Source organism: Heterocephalus glaber, unplaced genomic scaffold, assembly GCF_053883595.1.
Source record: "Heterocephalus glaber isolate CG9 unplaced genomic scaffold, H.glaber_assembly_v1.0 deba00001504, whole genome shotgun sequence".
Lineage (NCBI taxonomy): Eukaryota > Metazoa > Chordata > Mammalia > Rodentia > Bathyergidae > Heterocephalus > Heterocephalus glaber.
Window position 1 is genome coordinate 66,786,132 of NW_028258324.1, and position 18,944 is coordinate 66,805,075.

Consider the following 18,944-nt stretch of genomic DNA (forward strand, 5'->3'; position numbering starts at 1 on the left):
AACAAATATACTCTGCCTAACCAGAATACGCAACTCCACATTACTAATGCTAATTACCCACCAAGTATCAATCCCCAGGACTCGTCAACCCCAAGGAAGCTAGCACAATTGTGCCTCTTCTATACACAATGGTTGCATAGAGGAATGAACACATCTAGAAACCCTGGGTCCTTCAGGGAGTTCAGCAGGAAACTCTGGATAACCTAAGGAAAGCCTTTCCCTGCATCTCCAACTGCTTTCACACCTGACAAAGGAAAGAACTACATGTCAAACTCTTTTCTAGTTCTACTACTCTAAGAATTTAGTATGAGTGCATGAAAAATGGCACTGGCATGGAAGAAAGCAGGAAAGAAATAACCTTAGCTTGGTTGTCATCTCCATCATGGGAGAGCCAGTTGTTATGCTGTTCTGGCATTTTGTTATAGTTACTATGGCAATCCCATATTAGCATTGATCTATCATTAATTCCCCTCCATGGAATGGATTCATAACCTCAGGGTACAGGAAAACACTGAATGATCTAGTAAAATCAATTCCGTCCTAGGAGTCCCATGTCATAAAATTCATGCCACTTCTCCTGAACTATCCTTGCCAGCTACTGAAGCAAAACTGGAAAAGAGAATTTTTATCTCTATATTTTAGAAACATACAAGATAACGTATTTAGGAGTAGTTTGTGAAAACTGTCATAATTTTGAAATTAATTTTTAAAAATTGTAGAATAATAAAATCATGGACTTATACAAATGATGAGGTTGTATAGCCAAATCTCCAAAAAATATAATCCTTTCAAATCACTACGAGTTCCAGATAAGACCATCCACATTGCTGCACAGTACTTCAACAACCTCTTTCACTAAGGTAGTCCACCACTCAGTAAATGGCAGTGACATCTGTTCTGTCTACCCTGGAGAGCTGCAGTAAAAATGCTCTTCTGAAAATTAAGACAATTAAATGTAACTGCTAAATACATATAAAGGTTTGAACCAATATAAAGAATTTCTACCAAAAAAAGGTCATCTTGAATTGATGCCCTATGGGTTCAGTTTTTTTAAAGAAATCAAACATACAAATGTTTTTCCAAAGGAATTTCAGAGATTAGAGAAAGGTAATGCTAGAGCACAGGAAAACTCCAACTTTGTAGTCCTCGAAACTTTACAAATCATTCTGTATTACTGTTTACTGCAATGATGTAGAAATAACATTACCAACTTTCAACCCAGTGAATTATCAAAAGAGAGAGAGAAAAGAAGAGGAGAGAGTGAAGACAGAGGGAGGAAAAAGGGGGAAGGGCCAGAGACAGAGAGACAGACAGACAGATAGACAGAGAAAGTGAGACTGACTGAAATTCTAATTCCCAGAGGGTAATAACAGGGTCATTTCAAAATCTTCTAAAAAAATAAATTCCTAAAGTAGGAGAGCTCATATACTCTGCCATCTACCAGGAACAGGAAAAGTCATATATACTTTCCGTGCCAAAGTCTAAGGCAGTGTATTTATTTAGTTGTTGTTGCCTCTGGGTTGGTGGTGTTTTACATCTGAGGCAGACAGGGAGACCTAGATTTCAGGGTGAATAGTGTTAAGCAGTAGGACCTTAAAGACTACAAGAAAATTGCATTACCTTGTTTTCCTCATCAGTATAAAAGGTGATGGGCCAAAAATAGTAAAAACATACGAAAAGAATTTGACAAAAAAGATAGACAGTTAACACTATAAAATCTGCAAGCAAACAATCTGTAAGGGCATAGCAGCTAAAGAAACACAAATCTTTACAAAATCAATGAGAAGTAGAACAATAGAAATAAAATTAAAATGACCTACAACATAAAGAGCTACTAAGTGGGAAAGACCACAACCCACTTTAAAGTTTGCAAAAATCCTTTAGCAAACAGGTATTAGCAAAATATCTTATAAAAGAAAATTATAACATATGGGTACCACATAAATATAAGTTGATGTGGAAAACATCTGGGTACTTTCTTACTTTCACAGTCAGAACTTAAAAATGAGAAAGCAAACCCCAGAGATTAAAGACACAACTCCGAGGAGAGAGATGTAATTGGTAATCTCAAGGTAGCAGTGGTTAAACAACTCCTGGGCTGTAAAGCTCAAAGAATGGGTCAAGGAGGACAGATATAATTTAAATCGGCAGCCTGAAGCTGCATGTTGGATACAGACAACAGCCACAGTTCAGAAAACTTACTGGCCACAAAATCACAGAGAAGCTCAACTCCCCTCTCTAACATTCTATTTATTTAGGGAAAAATAAAACACGCAGGAGACTGTTATGAAAACCCAGTGATACAATAATGGGAAACCGTAGGGCTCAGCATGTACAGTACTACATGTTCAAAAAAGGACCACAAAGGAGCAAGGGCAATAACAATAGTAGAAATTTGATAGTACGGAATAAAAGGTTTATGAAAATACTTTTGATCTAGGCCACACCAAAAACAGATCTTTTAGGGAAAGTGATACAGATAAGATTTCAGCAAGTAACAAAAGCACAGGAGGTGGTATGCCGACAAGGTAAAAGATTTATGAGCTGCAGAGTATCCAAAGAGTTAGAGTTTACTCTAGTGTGTTTAGAAAATCTGATGTCGGTGAAGCTCACAGAGTCTAGGCTAGGGGAGCCATCCAAGGGGCCAACTCATTGGAAGACATGGCGTCCAGAGTGAAAAAGTCTAAAGGGCATCAATCACTGTATGGCACTTTTCTCCATACCTCATACATGCACTACATTAGCCTACTGACTGTAGCCCTCTGTGTATGCCTGCTACACCTTAACTCTCTGGTACATAATCCGGTCATACCTCCTAGGTCATTCCCTGCACCACAGCCTCTTACTCTTTAACTGAGCTTGTCTTTATTCCCTGCCCAGTAGAAGGAAGTCGATTTGATGTCTCCCCCAAATTAAGAGACAAAATAGTAATGGCCCTAGTAATCAGACCAGAAGAAATGAATGTTAAGAAAACAACTGAGGAAGCCAACAAATGGTAGCTCCTATCCCTATGACAGGGATTCTCTTCCAGAATCCCACAATCTCTAAAGAATAAAGAAGCCAAAGAAAACCAGTTCCACTAAATCCTTGATTAGTTGCAAAAGGTACAGTCTACTTTGAGGGCAATAAAACTACTAGCACTGCCTTGGAGATCAGCAGAGCACTAAGGGCTTCCTTTACTGTTTTTCCACAGCAGCTCTCTGATAGTCTCGCTGTTGCCTTTTCTGGGAAAAATGACACCCAAAGATCCATAGCCACAGCTTCAGGCGTGCTGATACAGAACCCTCCCTACCAGCCTCCCTAAGCACCGGATCACCTTATACAAGCCAGACATCTGGACATCTAGACCAAGCATCTGACACAAGTCCCAAAACACTGTCATACAATCAAAGTGCTTACTAGGGGCAGGTGAGGATCAGGAAGACAAAAAGGAAGACTAAAAGATATCATAGCAAACAAACCCATCTCACACAGTACTAGTACACAAACATGCTAATGTCATCCAAAAAGCAATGACAAAAATCAAGAAGATGCTAAAGTAAGTTTTAAAAAGAGGGACTGAATCTCTTCATCACCCCTATTTTTCCACTCCCAGAAGTTTAACATTCTTCTGTGTGTTAGTTTTAAGTTATGACTTCATGAATTTGAATGAGCTGCTGACACTGATTGGGAAAAATATAGAGCCTCTTCAATGAAAAAGTATGGCATCATTTGTACTGCCCGTGTGGTATAATATAGAAGTACGTAGTATGTATAGCCACACACATGTGTGAATGCTCAGTTCATGTGCACCTTCAAATTCTACTTGATGAGGGCCAGGGATTTAGCTCAGTGGTTCCGTCACCTGCCTCACAAGCACAAGGTTCAGAGTTCGATCCCCGGTACAAAAAAAAAGAAGGTGTCATTTCCAAATCCAAATTCCACTTGATGTAAACTGAATGTGCAGGGAAAAAAACCCTGAAAAGAAGGCTCACTTAGAATGATCTATGAACTTCAACAAATATGGATCTCACAGAGATCTTTGGACTACTTTATCCTACAACAGCCTAGGGAAGCAAAAATAGCCAGAGAAGGTAAAACAAATTCCAGGGAACTTATTAGGCTGACTCTATACGGTTGCACCTTGGACTATTCCTTGTCCGCATTCTGGAACACCTGTCTAGTAGCAAGTGGGAGGAATCATCGAATGGTAGACAGATCATCTCAAGAGAATGGTGAATGAAGCAGGATAAGGCAGAAAGGCACTGAGTGAAGAGTTCATATTTCCAGCTTAGGCTCTAGCCCTATTTATAACTGTATAACCACATTCACATAATCTGTGAGATCTTAACCATTGTATTTCTAAAAGAAGGGTTGATCTAGAATGACTACTTGAGGTTCATTAACCTTTGCTGCTCTATAGATTCATGAGCTTCCATTTCCCAACACAAAGTTTCACTGACCAATCACCTCTACTGTACTGAATTTTCCTGCTCTAGATGCCCAGCCCTGAAATATCAGCACTTACCCTCAGCTCCAGGGTGCTTATATGGGTTGTACTTGGGCTTTGGAGCAACTACTGGTGCAAACTTCTTGGGTGGCTGTTGTGTAGACACCGAAATACTGGGAGTCCCAAAAGAATGGGTGGTCTCCATCCTCGCAGGAACATGGCCAAGGGGCTCACCAGTGCTTTTGGGTGGCAGCCAAGTTGGATAAGACATTGTTGAAAGCTGTAATTAAAAAGTAATACATGATGTTTTTATAGAAGCTTGAAAATGAAGGTGACATTTCACTTCATGTTATTTCTTTTTAATCCATACTTTCTGAATCTTTATAAAGATTCACTATATGATCTGCAAAGGAGAAGAAGGAAGAAATAAGAATAAAACAATGTAGAAGAAGGAAGAAAGAAGAGGAAGGAGGATAATCAGAACAAGGAGGAGAAGGAAGTAAAAGATGAACAGACAGTCGAGAAAGAGGAGGAAGAAAGAGAGGTGGAGGAAAGCATTTCCACATATCTGAATACCTCACTCCAATAATTACTGATTTAGCACTAGGCCCTCCTGGAGAAGGAGCTATGAGTGAGAAATAGTTCCTAACTTGAAAAAGTTTCTGTGTAGGAAGTTGGGGGAAAAGATTCAATTTTATCAATAATCTACAAAACCGTATCATTTACATGGTGACACCTAAATGAGGTGATAAATTACCTATGTGAGATTTAAAACAAGTGTTGCTGGGATGAAGGAAAAGATAAAACAACTTCGTTCTGGCAGCAGGACCAAAAGGATTTCACTGATGCACGTTGCTCAGACAGGGTCTGGAGCGCTGAATAAAAAATGAACTTGAACAAAGTAAAGTCACAGGGGCAGAAAAATGCACTTCTGTTTAGTGTGGCTTTGGGGGAATAAAAGAAAGTAGCTAGCCAAAGAAGTAAAATGTGTGGAAGCAAAGCGAGGCACCTTTGCATGTGTACTGGAGGAGTTTAAATGTGCGTTCGAAGACAGAACGGGACACACTAAAGGAGACACTTTCAAATGATCTTTTGCAAAAGGAAAGAGACCAAGATGAAGAGAGAGGGAAGAAGGAGGGGAGAAGGGGATGAAAAAAGAATGGAGATGTGTTAAATACCTGTATCAACTTCCTACCATGGATGTAATCATTACGTACTGCAAAGATGTACTAGTAAGAATAAAATAAAATAATAAAATAAAATAAGCTCTGTGAGAGCAGCTCGCTCTCTACCAGGAGGCAACTGGAAATGAGGAGGAGGGGACACTGGTTGCCACAATGCCTGGAACAAGCAACACCTATAATGCACACACAGGTCAGCCCTGGACCATGAAAGAAAAGACAAATGCCATCAAGTGCTCTCTTGAGCTGACAGCATACTGGAGGGGTTTTCGTTCTGTTTTGTTTTTACTTTTAACGCATGGGGAACAACAAGGCCAATGTGGATGCTGTTCTGATCAGAGCATACGCATCATGTGAAGATAGGAATATGATGTCTCCTTCTAAGACGAGCCAATCACTCCTGCAGGCAGCCTTCCTGCCAGGGGTGAGCCTCACAGCCTGCTGCTGAGGACAGCTCTCCAAGCCTGATTGCAAGAGCACTCCAGCACAGGGAGGCCCGGAAGGTGCCCTGCTCCACTCCCAGCCCCAAATCCAACTAGTAATTTATTAATTGAACTGAATTAATTAAGAGGGCTACATGATTACCTCCAGATGTCTGTAAAGACAAAGAACACAGGAAATGCGGGGGAAATTAAGGCCTTGGCACTTGGCATAGCAATAGAGAGAGGCAGGGGAATGAGATGGGCTGGGACACAGGGTCACCCACGAATTAACACTGGTCCACACTATGACCTGGAACACTCCAGTGCCTCAGTCACCCCTCACCCCCTCAAAATTAAGACATAGAAAAGCTTGTCCTCCTCAACTTCCAGGGCTTTTATGACAATCACTGAGACAATAGTAAAGTGCTTTATATACTGCAAAGTGCTACGTAAACTGAGTGGAAAGGAATGCTTCCATTCTCCCATGAAATCACTGAGAACTGTCTGACTATCTTACAAGGAGGAAAACCAAAGGAGCTGTAGATTTCTTGATATAAAGGGATGACATGAAATTGGGAATCAGGGCACAGTCATGGAAGCAAGTGATGAAAATAATTTTTCTTTCGATTATGTGGCCCTTCTTTTCCTTTTCTTCCACTTTTATATGTATATGTATATATTTACTTTCAAAACTGAGATAGCTAGAAAAAGACAAGGACCACACTTTACACATTCCTAAACTACCACTAAGGTATGGCACAAAATCAATGTGGAAAAACAACCAATACATGACTCTTACTCATAGTTAATAAATCTAGTTGTACATTTGGAATCATTGAGAAAAAAAATTAAGTACCAAAACCAAGCTCAAATCTCTCAAGGTGGAGATTTATCAATTTTGTTTTGGTTTTTAGTTGAGTCTAAGTCTTCTACTAAATGGGAATAAAAGTATTTTTTTTCTTTCAACATGACTAATGTGAATACAAATAGGGAATAAATGGCGTTTAAAAAGGTTACGTTTTAGTGCTTTCTACATTTTTGTAGTAGGCATATTCATTGTACATTTTTCTTAAATGAGTTAGACTATCCTTGAAACTTTTTTGGAAATTGAAGGTTATTCTAAAACAGACATTTTAAAAAGTGAGTTAGTACAAAGTGCAGTGGTTTCAAAAAGAAGGATGTATACTTCCAGAGCAGTTCCAAGTTACTGACCATGGCATGTTGGCTTTTACATAGATACAAAGAAACAGGCAACTTCTGCAAGACTGCTTAAAAAATTAAAACTTAATCATCAAATGCAAACCATTGACTCATCATCTGTTCAGTTTTCCACAGCACATGAGAGGTCTTCCTCTCATGGAAGCACAGCAACGACTCCTGCAAGGGCCACATCTGTTTGCAGGTGACCTTTCTAAGCACGTTCTCTTGTCATTCTTCCACATGTCAACGGTAACCCAGGGACAACATTCCCAGGATTTATAATAAACTATCATGAATCTGAACCCCTGCTCATGCTGTGCCCACTTTTGGCACGACATTTTCTTCTCTTCACTTTCTTCCAAGTGTTCTATATTTATATTGTCCCACCCCAAATGTCTCCAATTCTATGACTGCTTCCATAATGCCCCTTATGGTAAGTAGCTTAATTCTTCTTCTAGGATGTTTTAGTATTTGTTTTCCATACTTATAATACTCTGCAAGGAAGCAGCTTATTCACTTGTATATCTGCCCCAACAAGCTGGAACCTCTGGAATAGTTCACTGCACTGGTATAATGCCTGGCCAAGACTCTTAGAAAAAACTTTTATTCAAGAGGGGTGAATGAATAAATGAATCCATTAATATCTCTCTCATCACTGTCTCTTACTCATACCTGTCCAGAATCTCTATCCCCATTCTTAGCTTCTACCAATACAATAATTTGTTTTTCACCTCTCTTAATTTGGTGATGTCATGAATCATGCTGACAGATTTCTAGATATTGAGCCATCTTTGCATTCCTAGAATAAATCACAATTGTATTCTGTTGATATACTAATGAATTAATCAAGTGTTGTTTTCAGAATTTTTGTACCTATAATCATAAATAGGATCATTTTGTACATTTTTATTTGTGGTTATTTTACTTATTATTACTGGGTTTTACTATGATGGTTCTGCATTCTACTCTACTTCATAGTTTAATAATGACCTTAGAATTATCTGATCTTTAAAGGTTTAGCAGATTTCATACAAAGTCACCTCGAATTGATAATCCTTTTTAATAATAGATACCCTATAAGTTCTACAACAATGGTAACAGTATTATATTCCTGCTAAGGTGTTTTTTTAGCACTTATATATGGTCGGAAAGTCATGCAATTCCTCTAGGTTTTATCTCTGCTTCCTTTCAACCGAACTCTCTTTCAATCAAAAATGATTTGTTGTTCATTTAGATCCCGAGAATTACTTCCAGTTAGTCCTTAAATACCTAAGCTATGTATTCCATCCTTTAGGGCGGTGCCTTCTGTCCTACACATCGGCACCTGGTACCCTCCTATCATATGCTCAACATGTGTGATTCTGCCTGGCTGCATACTCATTCCCCAGAATAAAATCTGAAGTCCTAGAGAGCAGAAGTACTTATCACTTTATAATCCTGGGGCCTATGTAGTGATAGACACTAAATAAATTTAATAAATAAATGACTTTATATTCCTATCACTGGAGCTCCAGATGAATCAGATTCTTATTCTTTACTCAAGGAGCTTAGCATCTATCTAAGGGAAGTATACCGATATATGTGTAATAAGAGAGTAACACAAAAACCATATGGGAAAATGCCAGACTGACTCAAAAGAGCTAGCACAGGCTTGGCAGGGGAGGCTCTTACACAGGACTCTGAAAGGTAGCAACAAGGACAATGTCTGGAAATAATAGTCTGGGAACAAAAGCAAGGAAGGTCTGCAGCACAGAGAGCTGACCTACCAGGCCAAGGTGAAGGACTCAAGGAGAAGAATGGTAGGAAAATATCTTTTAAAAGATCTGACATAGAGAGATAAGAAACAAGAACTTTCATCTTTGGACAAAAATCTAAAAAGAGTGAAAACTCAGTGTAAGAAAAATTAGTTCCCATAGGATGGACCCACAGAAGGTATCTGATAAATTCAATCATATAGACATGGAGGCCTTCTGGCCCTAGACCTCTTCTCAGCTATTCCAGAGTGACTTTTAGCAAACTGATCTGTAAAGTTTCAATAAGCTAAAATATAAGACAGTGTTTCTCTCCACTAAATTCGCAGTGCAGGTCTTCCTTCTGAGAAATGAGTTTGCAGAAACCACACAAGTAGAGTGAGTGAATGGATGGATGACCTAGTGTGTCATGGGGCTTCTTACCTCTGTAGAGAGGGACCCAGTAGAAGCACAACAATAGGCAATGGTGAGTCCTGGTTTTGCTGGACCAAAACTTATTGTGTTCTTACTGCCTTTGGTTCTAGGTAGGTTTCACTCTAGGTTAATAATCATCACGAAAGCAAGAAGTGAAAGGGAAGATACCAAAAGAGGTTCTGAAAAAATACAACACCTCCAGAAAAGGGGAAAACAAGATGGACCTTTCCTAAGTACAATGCCTACAGTGAAAGCAGGCTGAGAGCTGCTGTACCCTGAGCATTGCTCCCTCAGAAACTGTGTCCCGTGCAAAGGACCGGAGGAGAGCTAAGAGCTTCCACTTATTATGTACTCTGCTGCTCCTCTACTAACTGCCCCTGACTATCCCATGGGTAAAAGAAAGGCACATATCGACAATAAACAGTAAGTCTTTATAGTATTTTCTATACATGAAGTGATTGCCTAATGGGCAGCCTTCCTACTGCCATGGGAAGTAGCATTATTACTGTCCACATTTAGCAAGTCAAGAAAGCAAGGCTTGGGCCTCATGGCATAGCACAATGTTAGAACACGTGCCTAGCATGTGCAGTGCCCTGGGTTTGATCCCCAGCCCCACCACCCATTGGGGGTGGGGGAGGGGGTATAAAAGATTGAATAACTTGCTCAAGATATGCAAATAAAAATTTGCGAAGCTAAAACATGGACATGGTGGGGATTTTTTCCCCTTGAACCTCAAATCCATTGTCTTCTAGCAATAGCAGTTTTGCTCTTATTATCTCTATCCCTGCCTCTTGGATCCTAGTAGCTATAATGTCTTCTAACCTTTGATCCCACCATAGGGTGCCAAATCATCACAAGCTGATTAAGCCAATAGTCAACAAACCAAACTAATCAAGGCACAACAGAATGAAAATGACTAAAACAGACCATATGATAAAGATCTTCTAAGATCTCTAAGGGCCACAGGTCAAGTGACCACTAATACTAGTCAGAGTGCAATTCACTGCCATAAACAAAAAAATGTTGTTCATATTTGTTCATACTTTTCTTTCTTTATCCAAATCAATATTGTATTCTATAAACATTTATATAGATCACCAAAGTCATAAACAATCAACCAGTACATGGTATTATCTAACATCTGGTGCAAAATATTGAAGCAGTGGCATTCAAAACTGCATACTAGGGCTGGGCATACTAGCTCAGTGGCACTGCGCCTGCCTGGCATGTGCAAGGTCCTGAGTTCAATTCGCAGTACTGGAAAGAAAAAAAAAAAACCTGCATACTAACCTCATAGGGGATCTTTCTACATGTATGTATGTACATATTTGCAATGCTGAAGATGGAACCCAGGGCCTACTGTCTGCTAAACAAGCACTCTACTATCTTCATTTCCTTTGCGTAGCTATGCTGAATGAAGGGTTGAGAATAACTGACTTAAAGCATTTATATTCATCTCTAAATGACATTGCATTAGTCCCTGGATTTCCCTTGGTGACTAATTCAAGGCCTGGCTCTTAGCGAGTGTTTGCTGAATAAATGAATGATATTGAGGAGAGGGACAGAAATTAACACCATTATGGTAATGGCATAAAATTGAGAGACTGAAGTGCTGCGATTTAAATATCAGCAGTAGCTGATGGTCAACTTAAATTGAGCATCTCTCAGTTACATTTTCTTCATTTAAACAAGCAGTTATGATTTAAATAACTCCGAGGTTTTTCCTTTATCTTTGCTCTGTACAAAAGTTAGTGCCTTCCTGGAATTTCAAGACTGCGTTCTTAACCATCTATGAAGATGGTACAATGTGTTACAGCTATTCATCCTTTTCTGGAAGTCAGTATTTGGCTGGAAGACGCTGGATCTTCAGAATCCATAGCCAGCTTCTAGTCTTAGTTCAGCCATGAGCCTGTAGCACAACTTCTGCTCTGCGGGATGTGGTGTCCTTTTCTGAAAAACGTGCTGATTGGATTAGGTAAGTACTAACACCGAACCAGCTCACAAGCTCTTACGAGCTGATGAGTGATCCTGACTGCACAACTGGCCCACACCAAGAAAGTTAGGCACGGAGAGTCCAAATCATCAGTAATTCTCCCCGTTAGCTCAACAGTGAGGAAGCACAACTCTTTCTCTTTTTCTTTTTTTTTTTTTTTGTCACTTGTTTCCCTGACTCTTCAACCCTCCCTACTGTGGGAGGGAGTCTTGGATTGATGGCAGAGATTACCAAGGTATCAATCAAGATTTATTATGCACAAGTAAATAAGCACTTTAGGCAAACCTTTTCCAAACGGCATAGGTAAGTCCCTACCAGTGTAATTACCAAGCAGATCTGCTGTGGCATGTGATGGAAGCGTGGGAAGGCAGCACTGAAGAATAAGGCAGGCTGAAAATTACACACAATTGTTAGTTGAACGGCAAATGTAATCACCCTTCCTCTGAAGCATCAGGTCAGATAGTGCCGGAAGAGCAAAGCAGGATCTGCCATGGCTGCAAATGTCAACGTATTCACTCAACTGCTCTTTACAGACAGCTTTGGTCCAACACTGGCTAAATGCCCCACTCTCTGCATGGACAGCTGGCATTGCTCAGAAGGGGTAACGAGAGAACCACTCTACAGAAATGCCAAGCCTTTATATAGGCTGTCTGAGAGACACTTGGGAAGACTGGAAACAGCACTAGGCATAGATGCAGGGGGCTTGGGCATAATTTCTCACGCAGCAACTAATTGGCTGTATGACTTTAGTCCCCTGACCTCCTTGGACCTTGGTGATGCTCCCTGTCTGTAATTAAAGATTACATACCTGTTACCATTCCTTTCAACTTCCGTCTTCCAGATTTCTCCCACAAGTCCACAGCTGAGTGAACTAAGGTTTCTTACAGAACTGTGTTCTAACTTTCCACCGACTATGGAATGTAGAGTGGAGGAGGGACTTGGTATTGACAGAAAGTAATCCTGAAGAGTACCCTCTCTATTCTTGCCAACACTGTGCACGAAAACAAAAAGCCCAACTGCCTTTGCAGATCCCAAGTGAACTAGAAGCAGCAAGCAGGAAAAGCATCAGGTCCAAACAAATAAAAGTCATCTCTGATAAGAACAAAGACATGCTCTCAGACCAAACTCTCACTTCAGATTTACAATGTCACTTGGAAATGAAATAATCAACCCTGACAGGGAAATAAAAATCACACTGGAAGACCAAGACTCTCAGAGAAGGTTAATCAGAAAGTGGAACAAATACTAACTGGCCTTTTGTTTACCACAATTTCTATTAGGCGTGGGGAAAAAAAAGTCAAGGTTGACATCAGCTGGGATAATCTATTTAAGAGAATCCCAGACAGAAGCAACCTTAGGAATGAATGTGTTTCTTCTAATTTGAGTACTGTATTCAAAAAACAAGATTAGAGAAGGTGAAGTCTTATGCAATGGGGTACAGTAGTTAGAACATGCCAGAGGCTAGATTCAAAACCAGGTGTTCTGTCTTCGAAGAGTATTAGCAGCAGGAACGTTTCATTGAACAAGTTTGTATCACTATTAATTGTTGGATGGAAAGTAGTTAGAGTGGATAAAAGGCATTGAAATGGTCATGGGAATAAAGAATCTCTCTTCCAAGATGTCAACACCCATGTCACTGAAAATTAGCACACATGACCCCAACCTTGTACCCTACATCACATTTAACAACAATGGCTCCACTTGGCTTGACTAAGTGACCAAGAAATTGTTTATTGTCTCTAGATTTCCATTTCCTCAGCTCTGAAATAATAAATGATTAACAAGGTGATCTTCAAAATCCCCTCCCACAACATTTTATGTTCTACAATGGCATAGGTCCTTCATGGGATATCTCATGCTTGCAAAAAATACACTCTTATAGAGCTTTCCTCAAAATCTCTGACTCTAACAGGCTGCTTTGCTATATACAAAGCCCACAGAGAGAAGCAAACAATAGCTCGAGCTCTTTTGAGCTCAGTAAATCTACTTTCAAAAGCTGTATAGATGAGCTACAGAATGTCTAATACATGCAGGTTTTGCCCTTCCAAGAGGCTAAAAAGTGATGATGGGAAAAATCAACAATGCAATCTCTAATGAAGCCTAGCAATCTCTTTGGCAGTTATCTGGAATCGTCTCTTTCTTAACTCCAATAAGACAGTAGGTCTGCAAGTTAATTGCTGCTTACTTGTCTGTGTTCCCCTGACAGCTTGTTCAAACTTGTAGTAAAACATGTAAACACTGTGTTTCAGATACCTGTTTACAAGTCTGCTGTACCCATTAGACAGGCCACGGAATTTTACTAGCACTTGAGGGATGTGTTAATTACTCTGATTTTTTAAAAATAATTTTGTTTGTATTTTTCCTTTATTGTAAATTCACTTTGATAGCCCCATAAAAATAAAAAGGGTAACAGAAAAAAAGTCTACCTTGTGACTTGGGAAAGAAGAAATAATCAATTATTTTTTCTTTGCTGAATGTTGAGTCTACTATTGATAAATTTCAAATCACATTTACATCCGATAGTATACTTCACGTATTTCTGTGAAGCTTTGTTTATTCAGCCTTCAGAACTGACTTAGAGTAATAATAGCTACAAGAGGCAGGGTTAGCTACGATACTTAAGCTTTTTTCACATCATACTGCCCATAAAATTTTCAAGTGTCAACTGTACTACTGGTACCCAGTATCACAGCCACTGTATGTAAACCAGCTTAAAGCTTTTGCACGGAGTTTGGACACTGTAATTTGAGTTAGGGTGACTGAATTTAGACATTGTTATAAATTAAAATTTCTAGTTTAATTTGTTTCTTTAATTATTTAACTTTAATTGTTAAAAATGCAAACTATTCCATCCTTTGTTTAAAAATACAAGCAAATTGCTAAATTAAATTGTTTAAAGGAAAAATAAGGCAGGGGAGAAGAAGATGTAAATTTTCAACCTTCAAAGACCCACTGGATAGTTTCAGTAAATAGAATCAACTTTATACATAATATGTGTTGAAATAAAAATCTTTTGTTTAACACCAATCCAACAGTCTTCAGAAATTATTTCTTAGTATTTGAAATGGTATGAAAAACAGAAAACCTTCTCATTAGAATGTGTTATAAATTCAAATTATGTAAGAAAGTCTAGTTTTGCAATTTCGCTTTTAATAGCATAACTACTGGAAACATTTTCAACTGGTGACGTTTTTTCTGAAATCATGGAAAGTTGGAAGTTGTTACACTTTTATTTCGAGATTTTGAAACAGAGACAAAATCTGGTGAAGCAGTGACCAATAGCACCTTAGTAAAAATAAACGAGGCTGTTTCAGGTCACTTTCAGCATCACATCGGTGGATGTTATTTCCTTTTGGGTTTCTCTCAATGAGAGTACTGGTGTTGTGTCTTCCACATTTTTATCAATTATTGACCACTATGCAAAAAAATAGAAATGAAATGCACGTAGAACACATTAAGTTCACTACTGTTTTGCAGAAATAACACACACACACATGCACACACACACTTTAAACATTTTAAAAGTAGTAGCTAATGTGAAATTCTCCAATACAAAAGTTTAATATCAAGAGACATAAAGTTATTAATTCTTCTAATGTGGAGGTCAGGTTGAAATTTAAGCGCATCTGTGAGTTCACTTGCATATTTACTGTGACAAGGAACTCGTTACCCAAAAGGCAGCCTGATCCACAGCAGAAAATTCCTCACTGTGAGAAAGTTCTGTGTAGCTGAAACCAGTATTCCAATAAAGACCCCCGGTTCATTGCTTTTGCACAGAAAAATCACAAAATCCCTAATACATGATAATACAATGATTATGCTCTGGTTTCCAATCATTTTAGCTTGCATTTTAAATACTGTTCTTGAAAGGTCCCTGTAACTAGGATGACCACACGTCCAATGTATGCTTACTCTTGAAGTGTAATCATTAATAGTGGCCCAGGGCCTCTATCAGTTTTCTGATAACTTCTACATTCACCTCCTTACAGCACTGTTACAATGAGCTTTTGGTCACTTAGTGTAAATGAATCCTAAATACATGTGAACCCCCACTGTACTTTATCATACTTCAAATTTGTAACTGTAGCTGCTAAGAGGGCAGACCAACCAGCAGGGGGAATCAAAGTAGATTTGGGGGGCTTCTCTGTTCTAAAAGAATGTGCTCCTCAGAAATAAGGAAAAAATGGATAAGAATGATTGACCCGGAGAAGGAGAAAGCAAGATACAGCACAAATCAAACAGAAACTGTTATCAACTAACTCACTCAAACAGCAAAGAATGTGCCCTTGTCTAAGAAAACCAGATGATCTATTTCAATTATATCTTTACTTCTTACTCTCCCCTGTTCCCATCTCCTTGGTTTCAGGAGTATAAGAGTTGAAGTAAGTTTGTTCAATTCTTAGTTTGAAATAGGAAATAACCTTACCTAAATGTATTCACTGGAGTACAAGAGTAAATGCTGAGAGGACTACTAGCAATTATTTCTCTACAGAAGGACTAGCTCAGACTTCAGGGAGAAGGAGGATTCAGTGCAAGCCCACAGGTCACATCTCCACTTCATATATACTAAGTAAACTATTTTACATTTATTTCCATTGCAAATTCCACATGTGTACTAGGGCTGGGAGAGAGGAGGGTGGAGAGAGAGAACAAGAAGGTGGAAAGTTGACAGACTTTGCTTCAGATGGAACTCCCCCCCCCCGAACTTGCTAAGTATTGTTATAGTAAAAATCCACATCTCCCTCTAGTACTTTCCAGTATGCTTGAAACCAAAACAATTTATAATACCCTCCTAGCTCAGGATCTTCCCTCATTATGGCATTTTTCTGATAAACAGGAATTCCCCACAGGGATTCCCTAAAGTAAAACTGCTACATTCCATTCTGTTACATTATCAATGATACAGACAAGAGCCCCTAATAGAACATAATTGTTACTCCAGCCTCATTTGAGTATTATTACAGCCTCGGCCATATGGAAGAGAGGCCCCAAAAGTGAAAACCACAACACTGACTGTGTTGGGTGCAATGAATCAGTACTCAAACTTGGGTACTGATGGAGGCTGCCTTGGAGATAGGGCTTGATTGCAAAAGAAATTCTGCCAAAATACATGTAATGCCTCGAGATTTGGAAAGCAAAGCTAAGGCAGAGGCCATGTTCCTGCTGCTTTCACCTGTTTCCTGTTGGAATCATGGTCTTGGAGACATGAGCTTTCCTGCAACTGTGTTTTCATACTGAGCTTCAGCTTGACAACTGTCAAGAAACATCTGTGACACAGAAGTTACCTAGACTCTATGTCTCAGGGTCCAGGTCCCCCTCCTGGTCATGAGGCCATGACTTTGCTGTTGTTGTTATTGTTGTTGTGGTGGTGGTGGTTGCTGCTGCTGCTGGGGAATGAACCCAAAGTCTCACACTGAGGTATATGCTCAGCTCTTTTTCATCTTGCATGTTGAGAAGTCGTCTCATTAAGTGCTAAGTTGCCCAGGCTGCACTCAATCTTAGTGATCCTCCTGCCTTGGATTCCCACAGTGCTGAAATTACAGACATGAGCCTCTGTGATCATGGCTCCTGGACCTCTGGTTCATAGACACAGTAGTGTATTCCTGAGCTCTACAGTTCTGGATAACCTTGTGATTTTCCTCTTTCTTGACTATAAAAACTTTGTGTACTTCTGGTATTCATTACTAGACATTCAGTGTAGAACCTGCTCCATATCGTCCTTCCAGTGTTTTAACATCAACTAACACCCGGTATTAAATCCCTTGTGCTTAAAACACCTAGGGTGGTTAGTTGTCCATAATAAATCCTGATTACAAAACAAAAACCTCAAGGTCTCAAATTTAGTTTGTCAATGGACCATAATGACTTTTTTTCAACGTGAGATAGGTTCGAATTATTCACTATACCAATAAATCCTGAGTGATTATGGAAAGCATTCCGGCCACACTAGGGAGAAGAGCCAGGCATAGAGCAGATAAGAGTGCTACCTCTCCAAGACTCCCAGTCTAGTGAGAAGAGGCAGACTAAACTCAGAAAAGAGTGGTTGGTGTGGAAAAAGACACTGGAAGTTTAATAAGTCTAATCTCAATACTCTGTTCTAAGCTCCATCACTAACTGGCTATGTCTTCTAACCAAGAAGGGGTATTATGGATGAAAGTCCCTTTTATCTCTAACATTCCACAGTTCTGAGTCCTTGTACTCACCAGGGAATTTACTTGGATTCAAGCCATAACAAAGTGTCCTAAATTTTCAGTTCCCTAAAACTGAAGGTCAGAACACAAATGTCACTTAACATACAGACCTGCTAGTATTTCAAAAGGACTAGGAATCAGTGAGCCCTAAATGTTATGCTGTCTGGTTCCTTAGAGCTACAAAGCCTCAGGGAGAAAATTCCAAAATCCTGACTGCAGTGGTTGTTAAGATACTAGAGAAGACACAAGATTTTTCTAGGTCTCTGTTTTCTTTGAAAATGTTTGCCTCAATGTTTGAATAAAAGGGGTAATATTTATGTCCGTTGGCTTCTCTTAAAGTACCCAGACCAACAGATGGAGGAAAAGAAATGTTAGGTAAGTGCTGTAATGCTTAGGCCTCCAAGAATTCACTAATTTATTCACAACTTAGGTAAGAAAGTTCTCGAAACTCTTAGAGAAGAAGAAGTTTTGTGTACAGAAAAAAAAAAAAAAATGGCAAAAGGGATCCAGTAACATGTGTGATCACAGGTCTGGCACCAGCTCCAATAGCGGCCATATGCCAGTGCTTTCTAGACATCATTGGGCCTTACTTTCCTTATCTTTAAAATGGGGGCAATAATCCCTATCCTGCTTACCAAATAGGTATTTATAACAATCAAGTGAAATAATGCATGTATTTTGTAAAGACAAAGATGATCTAAATGCAAAGGGAGATTATTAACAAAGGAATTTCCAAGGAGAGCTACAAGTAGTGCTTCTTAAACCTGCACAACAAAAGAAAATGTAAGTATAGTGATTTTTACAACTTTATCATCTGGGTAAAGAAATAGAAATCAGAATTGTGACAAACAATGATGTCCAAAAGAGAAGAGAAACCAGCTCGGCTATGGCATAATGCTCTCAGTTCCTGTGGCAAACACAACAATGGAAAGACTGCAGGGAGGGGCAAGGCAGACGTTTCAACTGTGGCCCACGAAGTCCATGGGGACACAGCCGCAAGAAAACGACATTTCTACCTCAGTGGTAATAATCTCCTGGCATGTATCTTCTAAGAACTTGTCTGTGTCTTGTGCACATGACTTCACCATTTACTCAGTTCTGTCTCTGGAAAACCAGAAATAACTATCCTACTTCGGGAATGAAATATACTCTCAGTGGCTCCGTGAAGCAGCCAAGCTCTAGATTTGCTCAGCTGTATGAACAGAAATGCAAAGGCAGATGTCACCCACAGCTGGATTACAGCACCCAAAGGGCAATCAGGGACTCCAAACCTGGCAAAGGGGGACCAAGGGGGACTAAACATTGGGTAAAACACAGACAAAACTGTTCAGGAACAACCGAGGCAAAACATTCTCCTTATTGA

The 18,944-nt window shown here is 39.4% G+C and overlaps 1 protein-coding gene across 20 annotated transcripts in view; it reads right to left on the reverse strand.

Annotated features, from left to right (window-relative positions):
- The window catches only part of Lpp (LIM domain containing preferred translocation partner in lipoma), an 847,859-nt gene that overhangs the window by 629,521 nt on the left and 199,394 nt on the right, over positions 1-18,944 (reverse strand). For 19 of the 20 annotated variants that reach the window (XR_015441150.1, XR_015441149.1, XR_015441148.1 and 16 more), the window contains one exon: positions 4,508-4,709. The exons of the other annotated variant lie outside the window; for it this stretch is intronic. Coding sequence is in view for 16 of the 19 variants with exons in the window: in XM_004834795.3 (XP_004834852.2) it covers positions 4,508-4,700 (193 nt within the window). In the remaining 3 variants the exon portion in view is untranslated. The remainder of the gene's footprint in view (positions 1-4,507; positions 4,710-18,944) is intronic. 20 annotated transcript variants of the gene reach the window in all.